Below are 22,539 nucleotides of genomic sequence, written 5' to 3' on the forward strand. Positions count from 1 at the left end.
CATGCATCCATCATCACAAGGTCACTAACAGCACAGACAACAGACAGGGTGTGTTCAAGCAGAAGTAGATGTATTTCTCCCTTAGGCTTTTGGAGACATTCACAGATGTTCCCACATGAAGTCTGCTTATAAGCCCACATGCTGTCTGCAAAAGGCTTCAGTACCTACTGACATTGGGGATGGGGAGGAATCTCTGCCCAATATGATCTCTTTAGCCTTTAGCAAGATGTCATTACTGCCCTTCTACATACCAATTAAGTTACCATTTTCCAGAGTATTGCCATATGTTGAAGGGAGAAGAGGCAAGAAATGGCATATTACAGGCAATCTTTGTACTACAACCAGTAATTCAGCCACTGACAACTTTTGCATAGCATGCAAAGATTGTTACCATTTCCCACACTTTCCACAGCCAGCACCTGGCAGGACACTCCAGATATACATCCAATACATAATGGGCAAGGGGCTGCCTAAATGTTCCACAGACGATTAAAATTGCATCCCTATGTCCTTTATTTCAAAAATTCTATCCTCCATCATTCTGCAAAATTATAACAGTGTGGGAGCCTTCCTGACCTTATCACAACATTATGAATTTCCCTCTTCATTAACCTTTAGTGGCAATTGTATGCAGGCTGCAAGGAAGCCAGACATAACTTCTCCGCATTAAAACAGTTTCTAAGCCCTTCCTTTAAAAAGAAGATACAAAACTGAAAGCATCCTTGTAACTACAACATGCCATGGGGCTCCCCTAAGAGCAACGTGCAAGTACAGAATCTAGCAGCAAAAATAAACTTTAAAAATGCACCGCCATATTTGTTCATGACTACAATGCCTCCTAGATTCATTCTACATTGGGACCTTTTTCTTCTCACAAATCACTCTTTGTTTGCCTATTTCCTGCCCTCTGACCTGGCAAAGACCCTAAATACTGTATATTTTAATGGTTGACAGCATTTATGAGAATAACAAGCTGACAATAAATTCAAGTGGGTAGCCATGTTGGTTTGAAACAGAAGAATAAAGTCTGAGTCCAGTGGCACCTTTAAGATCAACAAAATTTTATTCAAGATGTAAGCTTTCGCGCACAAGCTCACTTCTTCAAATATAATAATTATTTTATCTAAAAAAGCTTGCACATGAAAGCTTATCCTTAACACTATTTCGCTCCCTTATATATTTGGGAAACAGCCTCCTGGGAGGAGACTATCCAGGGCCCTGTCCATCCAGGCCCACCCTTCCCCCTCCCACCCTCCCTCCTTGCCTTGTGGCTGCGGCCTCCATTGTCGCCCATGAGGGGAGAGGCAGCGACAGGGATTTGCAGCCCGCAGGTACGCTCCTGCTGGGAGAGAGCCGGGGGGGGGGGGATTTGCAGCCTCATTGCAGGCCGCAAAGCCCTGTCGTCGCCACCAGCGGCGGGGAGCTTTCCACTCCCTTTAGCTCAGGAAGTGCTCTTGCCATGGCCAATTCATGGCCATGCCGAGAGTGCTTGCCGGGCCAAAGGGAGCCTCCTGCAGCAGCGCCCCTGGCAGGTGGGGAGCTTCCCACTCCCTTGAGCCTGCTTTGTGGGCCAAAGGGAGCCGCAGCCACTCTCTTACGCCCTCCTGCCTGCCGCCCTTTTCAAAGCCCATTTTTAAAATGGGCTTTGCTACTAGTATTCTGAATAAAACTTAATTGGTCTTAAAGATGCCGCTGGACTCCTTGTTCAAGCTGACTATAAGTTCAATCAAAACTACCACAGAATTTACACAGCTAGAACTCCATTTCCTGACATTCCAACAGAGTAACTGAGTGAGCCTGTCTCAGACCTTAAAGACCATAAAAACATTTATTGCTGCATTAAAGCTTTTGTCGCTTTTGTTTCCATTTGTTTTATCCCACCCTTCTGGGGTCATAAAGCCAAGCTTCATTTCACAAGTTTAAGCTTTGTTTTACAAGATATAATGTTAAGACAATAAATACTAAGGCAAGAAGGACTGAGCATCTAGCACAGCCTTAAAAATATCCCTGCCACTGAACACACGTATCTTTATTTGTCCAGCAGGAGGAGAAAGGAAGTACAACTCTCAGCAGACTGAACCCTTAAAATGGTTTGAAACACTACCCATACTCAAATGGGGAGGAAAATAGCCCTGCAGGCTAGCCAGGGATTGCCTCACTTAACAAACAAAACATTTGCATGCTAGCACAGAGTACAGCCACACAGAAGAAAAAACATAAATGCTGCAAATTATGGAAAGCACCTTTGATGCCTCATACTGCCTGAAGCAAGGCAAGTAATCTTCCTCTGTACTGCAACCTGACATAATGGCTAAGGAATGGCAAGACAACATCCCTCTCTCAGGCCTGGGTCACATGGTGAATACAGTCAAAGCCTATGAACTATGCTCCGTGTTCACTCCTAATGAGAAAAGTTTCGAAACCAATAGGGTAATGGTTAAGAGTCTGCTGGATTAGGATTTGGAGCAACAGAAAACATAACCACAGGGAAAACCATGTGAGATTTAAGAAACATCATTCAGAGAAGAACATTTTTTTTAAAGAAAGCCTCAAGCACAGTTTAGGAAGAATGCAAATGGAGAGAGACACTCTCCCAGGAAAAGGAAATACAAGCCACTATTGAGGTGCGTAGAGATTGCTCACTGATCAAATTGAAGGAAAAAAGAGATTTACTTCCAATATGACAAAACACCCTCCTTGCAGTCTTATGTAAATGAATACAACAGATTGGCTCTTGAGGCAAGGATCTAAGATACCAGCTACTGGTGGGTTTTTCTCTCCCTCCAATCATCCATTAACACCAATATATCACAAGAGGCAAGTGCTAAATATCAGCAGTCAAAGAAAGAGCAAAGATGTATCACTGTATTGTTAGTTGTTTACCTTTCCTCTATCCTGTTCTTGTCCATCAGAGGCTGTTTGATCCACTGGTTCACAAGCCTTTGTCCTTGAGGGGTTTTGCACTTATTTAACAGTCCTACCAGAGACTGTGTGCCATAGGCATTTTCTGAAGCATTCTGAAGAAAGAAAAAGTTATGGCAGTCATTGAAAATTCTGGCATTCTCTACACATTGCTGACCTTCTTTTTAACCTGCTTAGAAGCAGGGAGGGAAGAATAAAGATCGTAACTGACAGCATGGGTTCTTTCTGTGTATTTTTTCACTTCATAAAACAAATTAGCACATGGCACATAGGCATGACAGACAGGGTGGTATAGTGGCTGGAATGCTGGTATAGGATCTGGGAGACTCAGATGTAAATCCCCACTCTGCCATGGAAGCTTGCTGGGCAACCTTGATTTTATATAAATAACACCTCTGTGTTCAGGAAGATAAATAATTAACATAGTATGTCCTTATTTCTTCGATGTAAGTTTAAAATGCAGTTTGGCCTCTCTCACACACACATACATACAAACATAAACATAAAACAATCTGTTGGCATACCTCTAAAGGCTTCTGTACATATTTGCCCAGACTTTGTTAACTCAATACTTTATCTGGAAGCAGGAAAGGCTATTGCACAGAATATACAGTAGACATAAGAGCTGTCAAAAGAGATGTCAATACAAAACTACTGAAACTATCAGACATTCCCAACAAGCCTTGGTTTGACTACAAGAACAAGCTAATATTTTTTGTGGGTTTTTTTTTAGGTTCAGGCACTCCTTTACTTCTCCTCTTGCCTGACTACTGTTTGTTGTACCTTTTCTGGTTGTCACAAACTGCCGTTTGTTCTCTTACCTAAAATCAGGCAAGAGAACAAACAAACCACAGTTTGTCTAAGTTGGATGTCCAACTACACATTAAGCATTTGAAATAAATATTTTAAACATTTAAGCAACTGGATGTTGCAACTAGCAGTAAACCAAAAAGTTGACAATTTTCTAGTCACTCAGACTGATTATGCATGGTAGTATGGCCCACCACTTCCAGAGTATGCATGGAGGACAAATCCCCCAGCGCACATGGTCCACCTCTGAGTTGTGCATGCGCACACAAAACTCCAGGGCTGGAAGGTTCTGCTGTGCCTCATAGAGGCATTGTCAGCAAGAGGGGGCACGGCGGTTCCACTGCATGATGTGGAATGGCGGTCTGCTGCTATCCCACCATCGTGGGGGATGTAAAAACGCCCCGTTTGGCTCCACAATACCACAAAGCCGGATGGGGCATTTTGAGCCTTGCAGCCACAGCAAGAATGGAAATTAGGCCCTAACACGGGCTAGGGTTGGAAGGGGACTGGTCTGGCGGCAACATCACAAAAGCAGGGATTAGCCCCGCTGCCATGCCACCACCGTGCCCCATACATAATCAGTCTCACATACAGAGGAGAAGGGAGGGAACATGACATCCCAAGGACTTCCTAAGATTAATCTTCCTTTAGTAAACAAGTTGCCATCCCCAAATTATGACATTCACAGAAACAAAGCATGAGTTTTTTCACTCCCATTTGTGGATGTGCCATTTGTTTTATTCAAAGTAGCCCTCTTTCCTTTTAACATTTAAAAAGTCCCTAAGTGCAGTGGTCCCCAACGTTTTTATCACCGGGGACCGGTCAGCGCTTGACAATTTTACTGAGGCCTGGAGGGGGGGTAGTCTTTTGCTGAGGGATATTGCCGCCTGAGCCCCTGCTCCACTTGCTTTTCCGCCAGCGCCCCTGACTTCCTGCCACCCACTGGGGTGCGCTGCCAGCAGCAGCTGCGCAGTGCCATGCCAAGGGGGAGCCCCAGCCACGGCGGCCGCCGGAGAACACTAAAGGTGATCCAGCGGCAGAGTGGCAGGGCAGCCCCTGAGGAAGCAGCCAAGGAGGAGGATGAGGAGGAGCCATGGCCCGGTAACGACTGATCCACGGAACAGTGCCAGTCCCCGGACCGGGGGTTGGGGACTGCTGCCTAAGTGCACTGCTAATTTGAAGAAGTTATTTTGAATTTTAAAAATAGCATCTAATCAGGATTGCAGATGCTTTTGGGGATCTTCTAAAACCTCAAAAAAACCTCCCCTCATTCTCTCCTTGAGTTAAGGTTGGATCAGGTAAAGCAAACAGTCAAATTGAAAGATGAGGACCTTGGACGACAACTGGATTTAGGGAAGTCTCCTGCCTTTCTATCCTCTGATTAATCCATACACAATTCAGCACCTGCTGCATACCTTTCATCCTTTGAGACAAATAGTCTCAGAAGAGTTTTAATGCTCACTAGATGCTCTGCTTTGCCTTTGGCCATTTTGGAAGGCCAGTATCAAAAAATTCCTTCTTCTGAGAGATTTTGTCCATGTGATAACAAGCAATTAGAAACTGTAGAGCATATTTTATTACAGAACCCTTTCTATAATGATATTCATCTCAAATTGATTCTCTATGTGCATAAGAGGTTTCCTGGTGACTCTAATCCACTGTTGGCAAAAATGTTACTGGATGATGAGAACCCTCAGATGTCTGCTTCCACTGCAAAGTTTTGCGCTACTGCATACAAAATTCATTGGCCTTATGACAGTGAGATTTATTTGTAAAATCTATACTTTTGATATTGGGATTCGTTCTATTTTATGTTGTTCCACAGAGGATTATTCTATTTTCCCTTTTCTACATACCATGTTTTACGACTGCTGCTCTGATCTAGGATTATTTAAATAAAGAATCTATCACATTGAAAACCTTCAGCAGAAACATATAGCTTTGTCATAACTACTTAAGTGCTTCAATTATTCTATTATTTAAAATATTTAAATGCCACGTCTTCACCCAGTCAGGGTCCTCAAATCAGTACACATAAAAATTATTAAGTGATTGAATAAAAACACATAAACAACTTGGAGAAGGGCCAATAACCAGTCTTCACCCACTGATGGAAGACACCAATAGAGGGAGACAAATTAATCTCCCTGGGAAATTCCAAAGTGTTGGAGCCATGGCTAAACAAGCCCTTTCTTAAGGTTGCCACCTGTCTAGCTTCATATAGCAGGGGTAACCAAAGCAGGGGCCTCAAACAATGACCAAAATGAACAGGGCATGTGGGAGAAGACAGTCCTTAAAGTATGTCAGTCCCAAAGTATACAGGAGTTTAAATGTCAATGCCAACACCTTGAATTGAACCTGGAAGAAAACTGTAAGCCAGTGTAGATGGAACAAGACTGGAGTGATACAATTCCTACACTCCACTCCTTCCAGCACTGTGACCACAGCACTCTGTACCAACTGCAGCTTCCATATTGTCTTCAAGGGCATCCCACAGAATGAGCATTGCAATAATCTAATGTAGTTGATACCAGGGCATGCACCATAGTGAAGATCTTTTCTACCCACCAAGGGTTGCAGCTGGATCTCCAACCAAAACTAGTCAAAGGCACCACTGTCACCTGTTTATTCAACAGCAGGCCTAAGTCCAGGAGCATTCGCAAGCTACAAATCTGCTCCTTTAGAGGGAGTAAAACCTCCTCCAGAATATGCGCTAACCATTTCCTGGGTCAGATTTTCCCGCTACCAGTAGCACCTCTGTTCTGTCAGGATTAAATTTCATCTGTTTGTGCTCATCCATTCTAAAACAGCCTCCAAGCACCTGATCACATTTTTCCAATAATGTTATTTTGAACATTAAAATCACATGTGTTATATCCTATAAAAAGGCATTATCTTTTCCTTCTAGGCACAGAAGGGAATGTCTCTTCTGGAATGTCTCTTCTGGAACGAATGCAAATAACTGGGCTGGAATTATCATCTAGAAACAGCCAGTATGATTTCCACTTCAGAAGTATTTTTTTCATTCATATGTAGAGGTATGCAAATTTAATCAATTAAAACTATGATCAACTATGATTTCTTTAAATTGGGTTACTGCTCTAATCAAAACATGTTCTCATTCTGGAATTCTTAACCATGGATACCAAATGCCTTGAGCTATACCAACAAGAATATCAATCACAGAACATACAAGACAAACAACAACAACAGGGGTTCTAAAGGAACACATGCAGAAGAAGAAGAGTTGGTTCCTATATGCCACTTTTCTCTACCCGAAGGAGGCTCAAAGCAGCTTATAGTCGCCTTCTCTTTCCTCTCCCCACAACAGACACCCTGTGGGGTGGGTGAGGCTGAGAGAACCCTGGTATTACTGCTCAGTCAGAATAGCTTTATCAGTGCCGTGGCGAGCCCAAGGCCACACAGCTGGTTGCATGTGAGGAAGCGCGGATTCAAACCCGGCTCGCCAGATTAGAAGTCTGCACTACACCAAGCTGGCTCTCAGAAAATTTAAACCACAACAAAGCTGTTCAGTAGGACCACCAAACAAACAGGGCAGAGGTTAGTACAGGAAGTAGAAAGCAACCCCAAATGGGGGGCTGCCAGTAATGATGACTCCAACTCCTCCACTGTAGAGGGCAGCTCCTAATGAGAATAAATATGCAGGAAGGGTCAGGCTTGCTTCCCATCAGATCAAGGTAACTTTTAGAGCAGTGGTTCTCAATCTAGTGGTCACGACCCCATTTGGTGTCAGCTGGCCCCTTCTTTGAGGCTCCCAGGTTTGTTTCTGTACCACAGTGGCCGCCAGCAGCACCAGCAGAGCCATTGCAATGGCCACCTCCATGCAGCTCAACTGTTTTGTGCCTGTGTGCTTGTGTGGTGCACAATGCACATGCCACTGCCCCCACTGCATTTGGGGTCGCGAGGCAAGAGCAGTTGAGAACCACTGTTTTAGAGGCTGGCTCTAATCAGGACTTTGCTCTCTGCAAATGATATGACATGAAATCAACACCCACAGAGAGAGAGCAGACAATACCACTGCCTGTCACCTACACATGATAACTTCATGCCTAAACTGTAAGAAGGAAACAGGTCCGGCCATAAGATTTCTTAGAAAGACTAATGATCCTAAGTCTGAAGTAGATGGAATTTAGTTGAGAAGCCATCTTGAGTCCAAATATTGTAAAGAAAGAATATATTCATTAATAATCTAAAAATGACAATTCAGGCTGGGAGAAATATTAAGTCACCCTGAAGCTGACAGGGCAGAAAAGCCTAAGGGACAAACAATTCCAATCCTGAAGCAGAACTACTTACCTGGAAAAGATTAAGAGCTCTGACAGCGGAATGATCCAGTGTCATGTACTGACTGAGGTCGAAGGTGCCAAGTTCAAATTGCCCAAAATTAGACTCATCGTTTAGAAGTTCTAAATACTTGATCACTGCAGACAAGGAAGAAATGGCAACCTGCAAAATTTCAAGAAAAGCTATGGGATCATCACTTGACATACTACTGGCACCAAAACATGATATAACCTATCCAAAATACAGCTCATTTATTACTGTATTTACTTTATTTGATTTGAGTATTAGTAATTCTGAGTTCAACTGTCACTGAAATCGTTGAGAGTATCTCAGCACTGCATCTCTGGAGATGGTAGATGAACTGAAAATGAAGTGCCCATTCTAGGGAAAAGCAAACAAGTAAGCTCTCTCATTGACATATATATATATAATCTGCCTTGAGTCTCAGTGAGAAAGGATAACTATACAGTAAATAAATAAAATTCAAAGGAAAGATTCCTCACATTACTTTAATCACAATAAAGTAGTATGTAGAAGACATCACTTTTATCCTTAGCGCAGAAGTAGGAACCTGCACTGAAATGGCCATGAAAAGAGAATGGAAGCATTTTACCACTGAATTTAATACAAGCGATGAATGAAGAGATGCCTGTTAAAAATAGCATTGGTATACAGACTGCATCTCCTCCTACCTGCAGAAATCCCACCGCTTTCCCTTCTGAATAGAGGTCTTAATACTACTTTGCTTACTAAATGTTTCATACAACTACTTATTCAGTGTGAATCGAAGGATCAGAACAGTCCCAATGCAGTTTTTTTTCTAGCTTTTAGACTACTTTTCTTTAAGATCTTCCCTTGGATATGGCAACCAAAGCTGACTACTAGGGATGCCAACCTGCAGGTGGGGCCTGGAGATCTCCAGTAATTACAAATGATTTCCAGAGATCAGTTCCCCGAGGGAAAAAAAATGACTGCCTTGAAAGGTGCCAAGTTCCTTCCCTCCCAAACTCCACCCCTCCCTAAATCTCCTGGAATTTCTCAAGCTAGAGTTGGCAATGCTAACTATCATTGCTGCTTCTATACTACAAATAAGGGAGGGGCCAGAGGCAACAATACTGCATCAGCCACTATGCTACACCAGCTTTTTTCTACCATGGATAGCAAGGTTGTTCGTTATCAATGGGAGCAGACAGCACCACCAAGGGGAAATCTATGTGGGATTCAAGGAAAAAGAATGTGGGATTCAAAGAAAACTATTTGGGGAGTGACGTTTTCAAAAAGCAAAACTAAACATGGTTTAGGAATAATGTGGGAAACTCTCAATCAGGAAAATAAATAGCAAACCATTGCTGATAGACAAGATTAGTTTTGCCTGCTCTTAAGTACCAGGGGGAGAGGGGGAAATATTGACTTCAGACAGGACCTCAAGGAGGTCCTGTCCAGACCCTCCCAGCAGTCTTATGTAAAGGATTACAACAGATTCAGTTCTTATAGATTTTGTTCTACAATGTCATGAACCCGTTTCCTGACCCGTAGTCCTTATCACCTCTTGCAAGGATGGCCTTGCTGGGAGCTCAGACTAAATACCAGATGGCCGGATGAGCTGTTTTGGCACCTTGTAGATCAGAGGCAACTGTATTGCCCTTTCTGTGTGAATCGGTGTTCCCACCAAAAGCATCCCCTGTGCCCCCTCTCCAAGGTACATAAGCTATGTAACCCCCTTCCTTAACATCTCTGCCAAGAATCCTGTCAGTGAGCTGATTGTGAAGTGCTGATCTATGTCCTGATTCTCCGGATCAAGACTTCTACTTAAACTTTAGCCTGAAGCCCGAGAGTGATGTCTGCAGTGCGAATCTGCTGGATCTCAACAGCTCGGTTCCTGACATACAAGCCCTTGAAACAAGCCAAGCCCCTTAAAACTGGAGAGGAGATTTCCCTAATATTCTTCCCACACCAGTGGCAGAAAACGATGTTTACTGCTATCACTTTATGCAGCAACTTTAACATTTAAAAATGTTTCACAAACCTACACCGAGGCAGTGACTTTTTTCATTAAATGCCACATTTATTTCTTAGATTTATATACTGCCCTTCCCGACAATGGGCTGGCTCTCAGTTAAGACATCCATGATCAATCAATAATTAAGATAAAACATCCAAGATATTATTTCAAAACATCCCCCCCCCAAACAACAGAGAGTTGCATCTGAAGATCCATTTACACAAAAGAAGGCAGGCCTGTGCACGAAGAACACCAATCCCCTTATCCTTGATGGGATGTCAGAAAGACAGTTCCACCAATCTTCAGGCAAACTGCAGTGGGAACTGGCTAAGAAGGCATGGCCAGGAGTGGAACATCCACTCTCTTGGGGCCGAGTTGAAGGCGGATCAGAGGCACAGCAGAATTTTCCCAGCAGGTGATTGGGCACCTTGCAGAATACTGCCCCTTTCTGAAATAGAATGCTGGCAGCATTCAGGGAGATTTCTTGTTACTGGCAATGATTGACGGAAATAAAGTCAAACTGAGCAACCCTGTGTTGCCTAGCCACACAACTTTGTGAAGGACGTCAAGGCCTTTCTTTTTCTTTCTTGTCATCAAATCACAACTAACTTACAGTGACCCCATACGGTTTTCAAGACAAGAGGCTTCAAGAGATAGTTTGCTTGCCTCCCCATAGTGACCTTGGTATTCTTTGGAGGTCTCCCTTCCAAATACTAGCCAGAGCAGATCCTGCTTAGCTTCTGAGATGTGATAAAAACAAGCTTGCCAAGGCAAGGCATTCTACATCCCATTATACAGCTAATTGTTTACCCATCCCATAAGAACAAGCACGTGTATGAAAACTGCATGTTCCTAAGCTCTTCTAGTAAATAAATACCTGATTTGAACATTAAGTAATGGCATGTGGAAACCTGCCCTCACTATTTCCACAATACATGGGATCACAAGCCACCACCCCACAGCCAACTATACACCCTTAACATAGGGGGCCCTCTGGTGGCCATTATGCCTTAGAGCAGCTACAAAGCAATAGGCAGAATCCTGCAAAAAAAAAAAAGCTCTTGAGAAAATAATATCTTTCAAGCCTTCCTTTTGTCATTTGTATTCATTTGTTTGTATCCTGTTGTATTTATTTATTTCTCATATTTTAGGCCCCCACTCTCAGCCAGCCCTATGGGAATCTACCTTACAAAGTACAAAAATAAAAGAAAAACACAATGGAAAATGGAAAGACTTCTAAACACAGAGCTGGTATCCCTGCTGGCAAACCCTTAGGCTTATATCCCTGGTCAGGCCTAGGACTTACGTTCCTCTATGGTGCATGCTTTTCACCTGACCATGTTACGTCAAGCTACGGACATTAGACTACAATGGGCAGCAAAGGAAGACATGATCTGTACTTTCGAACTCATCACCAATGCCGCAAGAACAGACCCTTCCTTAATTCTTCCTAATACTGCAGAAGGAAGGGCACTGCATCCTGCAAGAGTAAAGGCCTTTCTGTGGCTATGTAGTAACAGAGGTAGGAGAAGTAAGTAGCCAATGTTACTACATATCTGAATTTCACAAGAGAAAGAGAGTAGTCTCTCTCTGTCTTGCTGCCACTCAATGTCCAGTGTCCTTTGTTTTAGAACACACTTTGCTTGTTCGTATCCCAGAACCAGGACCACAGAAGGAGAAAAGCCCAAACTCAAGAGCTTGCCAAGAACAGCCCTACCCAAACAGTCTGAAAATCATCCAAAAGGAGCAGTAGGATCAGGCCTTATGGAAGAAATTAATCTTAAACCAATAGTTTAATGAGGTAATACAGACCTTGGCTTCTACCCTGAGGACTGACAGGGTTTGAGCTATGCCCCCCTAAAGAAAGTGTCCCCATCCCACACTGTGCAAAAAAGTGAGGGGGGGGGGAAATGTTTTTGAACACCAACCTAAAGATGCTGGGCTTATGCGGCTAAGAAATTCAAGTAATCTCACCAAGGCTCTTTTGTGTGCCTCCACCTTTAGAGGTAAGACATTTCACTACCAGAAATGAGGCTTTTTCTGAAGCAGCTCCTTGTTTATGGAATACCTTCCACTGGTGCCTGATCTTCTTCATGTCAAGCACCAGGAATTTCTGTATACCCAGACATCTAATGGTTTGTAATGGCTTAATGTTTAATTTAGTGGGTATCCCCCTTCCCACTACCGCCCCCCAGAAATTTAATTGTTTGATAGCTTCCTCTTGCTGTCATGTTTTGAAATCATTTGTACTGGGTTGGACTTTATTTTTCTTGTTCACACTACACAAATGTATAATAGTGGAAGGACAGCACGTAACATCTCTTAAGTAGGCATGGGACTGACCTGAAACATGAACCCCAAAACCCCACAAAAGACTCATGAATCAGGGGTCACACCAGCTGCTCGCACAGCCCTTCAATGACTCTTTATCTGATTTCTGGTTTGTGGTGGGGCTACGTCTGTCTGCTACACTGGAGTACTCAGTGCAGGAGACACGCTGGAGCACTCATTAGTGTTCCAGGAAGTGGGGGGGGGGGTAGACTTCTGCAGCTCTGGAAACACCAATAAGGGAGCTCCCATTTGCTTGGTGGGAGCAGAATGGTAAGCTCCGCCCAGAGAGGCAGTGGTTTGCAGTCTATTGAGGAAACCATTGTTGGATTTCCGGAACCTAGCCAGTTACCTCCCCATTTTGCAACTTGTATTTCTGCGGAAAGTGACTGAAAGGGACGCCATGGACCAACTGCTACAATTCCTGGAGAAAACATCAGTCCTGGAACCATCCCACTCAGATTTCCACCCTGGCCATGGAGACGATATGGCCCTGGTTGCCCTGATGGATGGCCTCCAGCAACCGCTGGACCAAGGTGGGTGAGCTCTGCTGATACTACTCTACCTCACAGAGGCATCTGAAGTGGTAGATGAGATTCTTTCTCGCTGCCATGTCAATACAGGAATTCCAGGGACTACCCTTCAGTGTCCATGATTGAGAACAGAGGATCAGTCATACTACTGCCAACTCCCTTATCGGGTTCTTCAGGGCACAGTTCTTTCCCCAATGTTATCTAACATCTTCATGCTTCCTCTAGCCCTGCTAGTCTGGATCTTTGAGCTGAGATGTCACTAATCTGTGGATGACACTCAGCTCTATCTCCTTATGAACTATCGGCCAGATGCCCCTCTGATCTCATTGGAGTGGTGCTTGGAGGCGGTGATGGAATGGCTCCAAGCAAACCACCTCAAACTGAACCCTTCAAAGATTAAGATCCTCTGGCTGGGAAGGAAGGGACCAGATCAGGAAGCACGTCTCCCCGGGCTGGACAGAGGCTGGGAAGGAAGGGACCAGATCAGGAAGCACGTCTCCCCGGGCTGGACAGAGGGCAGCTTACTGCTGCATGGCCAACCAGGAACCTAGAAGTGATTTTTGATGCCTCCTCATCAATGGAGGCTCAAGTCACAAAAGTAGCACAGCTGGCATTTTTCCACCTACACAAAGCAAAGCTACTAGCGCCTCACCTGGCCCCAGAACACATAGCCACTGTGATCCACGCAATGGTCACCTCCAAACAATTACTGTAACTTGCTCTATGTGAGCCTACCTTTGACCCTGCTCCAGAAGTTATAGCTGGTCCAAAATGCAGCTGCCCTGGTTCTCACATGAACAACATGAACAGCCAATATAAAGCTTGTGTTATGGCAGCTACTGGCTCACAGTCAAGTTCTGGATCCACTTAAAGGTTTTAACCTTTACGGCATTATGCAATCAGGGCTGAGTATTTGAGGACCCACCTCTCTGCATACATTCCCCAGAAAGCAGTCCATTCTAGAAATACCAATCAACTAAGGATCCCTGGCCTTCAAGAAATACACCTGGCCTCGTCAACCCTGGCTCCTGCCTGGTGGAACAAGCTCCCCATGGAGATCAGGGCTTGTCCAGTTCCACAGGACCTGCAAGACAGAGATCTTCCGCCGGGCTTACAATTGAGGCCAGTCTAACAGTTAAACAATCTTCGTATATTAATGAACTGGGCCTCTCCCCCCCCCCCAATTTCTGCCTCCTAGTAACATCTTGCTAACAACACTACCATCTTTATAACAATCTATCAGTGCTGATACCTGTCTAATCTATGGTTTTAATATTTTAATGTTCTCTATCGTTTTATTAATAATCATAATTTTTATTTTTATTGCTATTGTATATTTTAAATGTTGTTCACTGCCCTGAGACAGCTAGTCCGAGAGGGGCAGTATAAAAATCAACATAATAAAAAAAATAATAAATACCGTATTTGCCGGCGTATAAGACGACTGGGCATATAAGACGCCCCCCAACATTTCCACTCAAAATATAGAGTTTGTTACATTACATTACAGTACCTGTCACTGTCACCATTGTACGGCCGCAGCACGACCACAGCGCCTTCGGTCCGCCCCTACATCTCCCTGCCAGCACTAGTGTGCAAGTGCACATGTGCGAGCTCTGCATAGACGGGGGGGGCGGACCCCCACTGCTTCCCGCAGAGCAGAACGGACCGGTCACACCGAAAAGGCTGGCACCCCTGTTTTGCTGCTGATGCTCACCGCAGCCTCGCTGATGACCCCGCCGCAGTCGCGCTGGATACCGCGCGATACTGGATGATATGTAGAATGAGGTGGGCGGGCATCGGGAGGCCAGTATGAGCAGCTATGTCTATTCCAACTGAAGTGCACCCGGCGTATAGGATGACCCCCCCACTTGAAGGCATGTTTTTCAGGGGGTGGAAAGTAGTCTTATACGCCAGCAAATACTGTACTATAAATGAGAATTGTATCAATTGTTCCACTCTTACCTACTGATGCAATTATACAATTGAGATCCAATAAAATGCCTAAGTGCCCCCCACCTGAACTGTGTATCAGAGGCACAAAGCATTACTTTTCTCTGTGTAGCACTGAACGCATACCTGGTCCAGTTTCTAAGTAGTATCGCAACATTACAGAAAAAACTGATGTATCAAGATTCAAGAAATAAGCACTCAAAAGCTGCTTCAGCAATTCTGCCTCCCATTTCTCCTTTCCCCAAAACAAGTCAGATTTATGCTACCAAGAAAAACACTAGAAAAAAAACCTCTTAAACCCAGTGATGACTCTCAAGTCTATCTGCATAAACCTCTTCATCCCCAATTACGTACCTCTTTGTCCAATTCTGGTAATGCCGCACTAGATATCTGCTGTTTCTTTTTCAACCTTAGCAAGCGGTTAAGATCTTGCACAATATCTTTTGTTGAAAATTCACTTCTTTTCCTGTCTGTGATCAGAATTCCTCCTCTTTGAACAACCTGTTACATATAAAATCATCAGTAATAAATTTTCTCCATTTAGTCTACCTTTCATACTAAAGATACCACACCAGACTAGGGTTTTTTTTCCTTTCCAAATCAGGCTTTGTTTTATTTCTAAGCATTCATGCTAGCATATTTTTTGTTTGTTTCTACTGATCCATTCTGAAAGGGTAAACACTTGCGCAAGGACGCTCACAGACAATTCAAACACAGCTCCCAAGCTATTAATGACACAGCACAAGAACTCACTTTCCAAACATAAAGGACACCACAAATAATGTTTTAATCAATATGTATATATTGTCCTGAACGTTTCAGAGCATATGGAAAGGAAATTTAGTTATGCAAAGTATGGGGTTAAGATTTCAGGATATGCATAAGAGTTTCTAAAATTTCAGTTCATGCTGGAGAGAGGAAGGAGTGCCTATGGACTGACCCTCAAACACAAAAAGAGAAGGCTTCAATGTTTGCTTCTTTTCCCAGGCCACCAAATTACAAGTGTACCACAGTCACATTCTGCACACAATGAAGAGAGTAAAGTGTTCAAAGGGTAATAATGAGGAGGCATTATTAAGATTATAAGATTATAGCCCACCTTGAATCTTCGGAAGAAGGAGAGCTGTAAATGTAATTACTAATAATCATCATCATGGCCTGAAAGTTCCTCACCAACTCTCTTTTTAATATGCAACCTGATGAAGAGCTCTGGAGAAATCAAAAACTTGTACAATGTGCTGTATTATTTTTGTCAATCAGCTCAGTCATAATAAAAAAAATGTGACTTTTTAGTTTTTGCTACAGACCAATACAGCAGCCTACACTTTTGCCTCAGAGCAATTTACATTTGTTTTTTTTAAAATTAACTATGCCTTATGGGAGTAGGGTGGTAAATAAATAGATATATAGATATAAATCAAATAAATTCCTTATCCCAATTACTTCAACCATCTCTATGGAGCATGACTGAACTGTATCCTCTCCCTTCCCAGCAACTTGTTACCTCCCACGTTTTCAATCTTGTGGGTAGAAACCAGAAAACAAGTTCTGTGAAATGTAGTTATTTAGAAACAAAACACACACTTCTGTCTTAATTTAGCTGACTTTTTTTCTATGCATTAGAAAAACAGTCTCAACAAACCCAAACAGAATTCTCATCCAGACAGTGAAACATGAGCTATATGTTCAGATCTGGAGAGCACATGACACATAACAATGTTTGGGCTGAACATCTCTGTTCCACAAGATTTTGTATCCCCACCTTGCACTGACTGAGCTATTAGATAGTAGGCAAGAGAAGGGGGATACTACAATGAGTAGTATCCACAGCAAAATTATTTGTCCTAGCAGACCGAGCAAACGTCAAGCACCTAAGCTGAAGGCAGCTGCAACATTTGCCTAAACAATTATGTGAGTAATTAGCATCTTCTGATTTAGCCTTTTAAAGCTTTTGAACGTATTCAAAAATAATTTAACAAGCTGGGGTCTTGCAATTTCTTTAAAACTGACATTTAAAGTGCAATACTACACCATTATACAATTGAGAAAATCACTGGGTGTAACTAGAATTGCACTGTTCACTCCTTTCAATAATATATGCTCCAGGGGTCTATTTTGTTTTCATCAGACAGTTTGGCTAGGGAGGGTACTTTTCCTTTTGATGATAAAACTGTATTTTCTGGACAATTGGGAAATCTACTGAGGATACAGCCACCCCTAGGTTTATTTTGCAACTTGGGTTATCCACAAAAAACAGTCAGTAGCATGATGAAGAGCTTCCCTTTAGCACCTAAATTTTATATTCATACAAAGAAAATCTACAATTTCCAAAGGTTTATGTCTTACCTGTCTCAGTTTCCCCATATCTCCAGCAGTATCTCCAACAGGAAGAACACATTCTTTGGGTCCAATCTGAACCAGAAGGCCTTCGAGGTTTGAAAACTGATCATTATCAGGGAACTCACACACTTCAAGTTTCCTCTCCAAAGAATCTACAAGCCCAACTCCAACAAGTTTTTGTCCATCAGTTTGAAAGAGCTTGATACCCACAACACCAACAGAAGAAGACATGTCATGGTTACCAAACAAAATATCCTCAAACTGGGCAAGGTTTCCTGGAGAGCCCTGTTTGAGAAAGAAAATCAAATCAGTGGGTCCAGAATGATTGCAAAAGGCAACATGAAATACTAATCCACTAATTATTACTAATGTCAGTCTAAAAGCATATAGGCCCAAAACAAATTGGAAATATAAAGTTCACAACTGTTTTTTTTTAAGGAGTTGGTTCTTATATGCCGCTTTTTTCTACCCGAAGGAGGCTCAAAGCAGCTTACAGTCACCTTCCCTCTCCCCACAACAGACATCCTGTGAGGTGGGTGAGGCTGAGAGAGCCCTGATATCACTGCTCGGTCAGATGTGATTTTTACATCCCGAATCACATTAATATGCCACCTTCATAGTACTGATTATAAAGATTTCCACACTGGAAAATAATTGTGGAAGAAAGCTGGAAGGAAGTAGATTGTCACCAATTTACTTTTTGTTCAGGCCACATAATCCCATTAATGTATCTGTCATGGCAAATAAACCCAGTAACTCAAAAAGAGATTAAAGTCTTACAATATAGGGTAGATATGGAGGGATAAGCACAATGATTGTATAAATCTTTTAACCACCTTCAGCTATCTCCTAAAGATCAGAAGTAAGGGGACCAGGCACATCTTTCTGAAGTGGTTGATTCATAATTATGGGTAGACATATGGAAGTGCATAGGACTATTCCCTTAGGACTATTCTCTAATCACATCCACTCCTCCTAGCAATGGGGGCTAAAACCCTTTTTCTTGACATCTTGTTTTATTTGTAGAATGAAGGAGCAATCATATGAGATTCAACTGCAGTCTGGTACAGTCCACACAGTTATTTATCTTAGAGAATCAAGTCCTATTCACCCAGAAATATTAAGTATTTATTCAGTCCTCAACTTAGATACTGACTTCTAGAACTCCTTGCATTTAGCAGTGAAGCAGCACTGGAATACCGTTTAAACTTGCACAATTCCATCTGATTGTCAAATAGAAAAAATATTACATTATACAGAAACCTGCAATAAAGGCGAGAAACAAGCACATCTTAAGATCCTTATTCAATCCAACTTCTTAAGATAAAGCGATACCTTGTATGTCAAGTGCCAATCATTCTCTTTGGTGGATTTACTTCCTGCTTTGTTCTTATACACTTCTACCCTGTACTGACGAACTAGAAGTAGATCCCTCAAAAAATATTCAAAGTTCATCTTGCTAAGTGAAACACTTTCAAGTTTCTGGGCACCTAAGAAAAGGGAAAAGGCAATTTAAGAAGTGCAGGTTGTACTTGCAAAGAGAGATGTTCAAATAAAGCATTTTAAATCAAAGCACTTAGCACCTACACCTAAATTTGATTAGACAGAGCCAGAAATCAAATATTCTAGTAGGAAAAAAGTAGTATATAGCCTTACTGTTCCAAACAAAATTCAGAAACAAAACAATAATTTGTGTAGTATGATCAGTGCAGCAGTAAACACCTTTCTATTTTTATTATACAACTCAAGAAAAGTATCTGACAAATGGACCAGCAAGCCATAATGCATAAAAGAATGCAACATAAAGTACCCAATTGGGCTTCCATTGACTTTACATCTCATGTAACATTTTCAGTTTATCTCCACAATTAATACAATGAGTACCAAGTGATTTCTGTGTTTTCTAACTAAAAGGATAACCCATTTTTGTGTCTTGTTCTGCAAAAGAACCTGTCACCAGCATCACTTTAAAGTGCATACTTTTAGGAACATTATGTGCAACATTGCTGAAATAATTTCAGGAGGATAGCTGTGTTAGTATTAAGCCACAGAACAAAGTTTCAGTGGCACCTTTAAGACCCACAACCCTACCCACACTAACTGGCAGTAAGCACCACTGAACTTACCAGCAAACACACCTAGGATCTTAGCAAAGATCCTTCAGCATTTTCCTTTTTAACTATATTATTTAAATTGCTTATGCCACTTTTCCATAATTTACAATAGTTTACAATAATACTGTAATTAAATGTTCTGTGAATAAACTTTACCTACATTATGACTATGTTGCAGATAATGCATTAATAGTATTACCATGCAATTTATGTTCTTTGTAAACTGCCCTGAGCCGTAAGGAAGAGCGGTATATAACTCTAAATAAATATACAGCAAAAGTAAATCAAACAAATTTCCCCAAAAACATTTAGGCAACATATATGCTTTCAGATAGGTTAAGGTAAAGGTATCCCCTGTGCAAGGACCGAGTCATGTATGACCCTTGGGGTGACACCCTCTAGCGTTTTCTTGGTAGACTCAATACAGTGCGGTTTGCCATTCCCTTCCCTATTTTACCGACCTCGGAAGGATGGAAGGCTGAGTCAATCTTGAGCTGGCTGCTGGGATCGAACTCCCAGCCTCATGGTCAGAGCTTCAGACAACATATCGGCTGCCTTACCACCCAGCGCCACAAGAGGCTCTTTATGCTTTCACATACCAGAATACAAAAATTACTTATGAGGCACTAAACGTGGGGCAGAGATTTGGAAATTATTAAACTTTTAGACAAGAAAAAATTATTTGGCTTATGCTTTATTGCAGGAGGTAACCTTTATCAATATGTTAGCAAATTACTGAGGGACCTCTAATGAAAGAATTTGGGGAGGACTCAGCAACTAGAGGGAAAGCAATTAAAGGCCCAAAGCCGCCTGTCCCCCCCCCTCCCCAGCTCTAACCCAGACCGCCCCATAGGCTAAGTCCGACCCAAGCAGCCCCAGTCGCACGGCCGCCAGGCTCTTCCCCGCATGCACACACGCGCCATCCCCCCAATTGCGCACCTGTGCCCAGGATCCGAATAACGTCCCGCGTCCGGAAAAGCTCCTTGGCCGCCAGGGCTGCATCTTCGCCATGCAACGTGTAGTGGTCGCCTCTCTCGAAGAACCGCACCGTGGTCTCGGGCTTAGTGGGCAACGCCAGCACAGCGCGCACGAACCCGGCGTCTGAGGCTGATCCATCGCGCTGGGAAGAATCCGCGGAAGCCGCCATGCTGAAATCTCCCGCCAGCAACAGCAACGAGGCCGACAATCCCCGCCCCCACCGCGGCTACCGCGGCCAATCGGAACCGGCGCGCGAAAATAACGCAGGCTGTGGTCCCCTCTCGCCCACCGTAGGAGTCACGCGTCTTTCATAGCCATTCCGAGCGACAAGAACTCTCTCGGCCACCGTCGGATTGCTGTGGCAACGGGTACACCCATAGCGCTGCGAAGGGTCTGAACCGCCATGGCCGCCATGCGAGTCGTTAGGACAGCGATTTGCGTTTGCTGTATTTAATCCTTCCTCCTTGGCTTGAAAAGTGCCCTCCAGCGAAGCCATCTCCGCCCTCACCTCGGCTCGCGTAGTCAATCGGAGTGAAACAATAATATCGGGGTTTTTCTCCCAGTGAGATTCCCGTCCCGGCCGCCGTAAAAAGTACCATTTTGAGTGAAATTAGGTTTTTCGGGCACCATCTGAGATACCATGGCAACCAGTGCCTGCTTGGGGCTACCGGACTGAATGATTTCGAAATGGTTGAAGCAAGAGGAATAAGGATGGTGGTTTGAGTTTCTGTCTTCAGATTCCCACCCCCCCCCCCGCTAGATTTCCAGAGCTTTTGCCTTGTTCAAGCATGCATGTGTGTAATTTAGCATCTTACAGCCAAAGGCATGCTTTCATTTGCACTCCAGCTTTGGATTGCCAGTTCTGGGTTAGAAAATATCTCGAGATTCCGGAATTGGAGGCCAGGGAAAATATGGGAAGGGGAGGGAACTTTAACAGGGTATTATGCCAATATCTCCAGGTGTACTGATCTCATCACCTGTAGATCAGTTGTAATCTCAGATCCCCAGCCACCACTTGGAGGTTGGCAACCCTAATGAGAATGAACTGTAAAGCTGCAATTCCATTAGGGATGCCAGGCTCCAGGTGGGATGAGATCCCTGGAATTAACAACTCCTCTCCAAATTACAGAGATCAGTTCCCCTGGAAACATTTAGAGGGTGGAATCTATGGCATTGTACCCCAGCTGAGGTCCTCCCCCAAATCTTCAGAAGTTTCCCAATCAAACTAGCAGCCCTGAGCAGCAAATGAAGATATGACTTTGATAGAAGGATACAAGGCCACACATTTACAACTGACTGTGTTTGGGGTGTTTCTATAGAAACGGTAATCAGTACAAATGGCTTTGTACCCTTTTTAAAAATTCTGGTATTATGTACCTCTTGAGTTTTCAGAGGTAGCTCTTCCTCCTCTTTCCTTTGCTGCCCATTGCCAGCCTAAGTGGACTGAGGTGAACAAAGTACGTATGCATGCATCGCTCATGGAGCACACCAGTTTAGCCCTCACCACAGGAACAGGTAATTCTGCTACTGCTCATCACCATGTTATCTCTGCCCTGAACTACACTGCAGACAGAAATGCCTGATATAAAGTAGTGGAATGATGATACAGGGCATCCAGTGAAGCTGATAGTAAGTTCAGGACAGACAAAAAAAAAAAACTATCAATGGCTACTGGCCATGGTGACTGAGGAGAACCACCACATTCAAAGGCACAAAAAATCTCTGAATTCCAGAACCAGAAGGCAACTTCTGGGGAAGGTTTCTATACCCTGTTGTTTGCCATCCAAAGGAACTGGTTGGACATTGTATGACACAGGATGGTTGACTAGATGGACCATATGTCTGACCCACCAGGTCACTTTTGTTCATGTCTCATGGAGATTCCACATCCAGTTGGTATTCCAACAACTCAGCTGGCTCCCAGTTGAATTCCGGATTAAGTTTAAGGTTTTGGTAATCACCTTCCAAGGCCATACGTGAACTGGAGCCAGCGTATCTGAAAGACTTCCTCCCTGCCTATATCCCCAAAAGAGCCTTACACTCTGCTACCTCCAACTAGCTGCAGATCCCTGACCCCAAAGAAGCACCGTGGACCTCAACAAGAGCCAGAGCCTTCTCGGTCCTAGCCCCTGCATGGTGGAACGAGCTCCCTGAAGAGATCAGGGCCCTGCCCAAACTTCCACATTTCTGCAGGGCCGGCAAAAGGGAGCTCCTCCACCAGGCATTTGCTTGAGGCCAACCAACTCAAAACATC

General features: G+C 43.4%; 1 protein-coding gene across 1 annotated transcript in view; it reads right to left on the reverse strand.

Annotated features, from left to right (window-relative positions):
• Positions 1-20,503, reverse strand: part of MSH2 (mutS homolog 2) — a 69,498-nt gene extending 48,995 nt beyond the window's left edge. Inside the window, exons 1-6 of the mRNA XM_077335187.1 lie at positions 20,247-20,503; positions 18,529-18,683; positions 17,200-17,478; positions 15,208-15,354; positions 8,050-8,199; positions 2,884-3,017 (exon numbers count right to left, since the gene is read on the reverse strand). Of these exons, the coding sequence (XP_077191302.1) occupies positions 2,884-3,017; positions 8,050-8,199; positions 15,208-15,354; positions 17,200-17,478; positions 18,529-18,683; positions 20,247-20,454 (1,073 nt within the window). The 5' untranslated portion in view covers positions 20,455-20,503. The remainder of the gene's footprint in view (positions 1-2,883; positions 3,018-8,049; positions 8,200-15,207; positions 15,355-17,199; positions 17,479-18,528; positions 18,684-20,246) is intronic.
• Between the last annotated feature and the right edge of the window lie 2,036 nt (positions 20,504-22,539).

Source organism: Paroedura picta, chromosome 1 (assembly GCF_049243985.1).
Source record: "Paroedura picta isolate Pp20150507F chromosome 1, Ppicta_v3.0, whole genome shotgun sequence".
NCBI lineage: Eukaryota > Metazoa > Chordata > Lepidosauria > Squamata > Gekkonidae > Paroedura > Paroedura picta.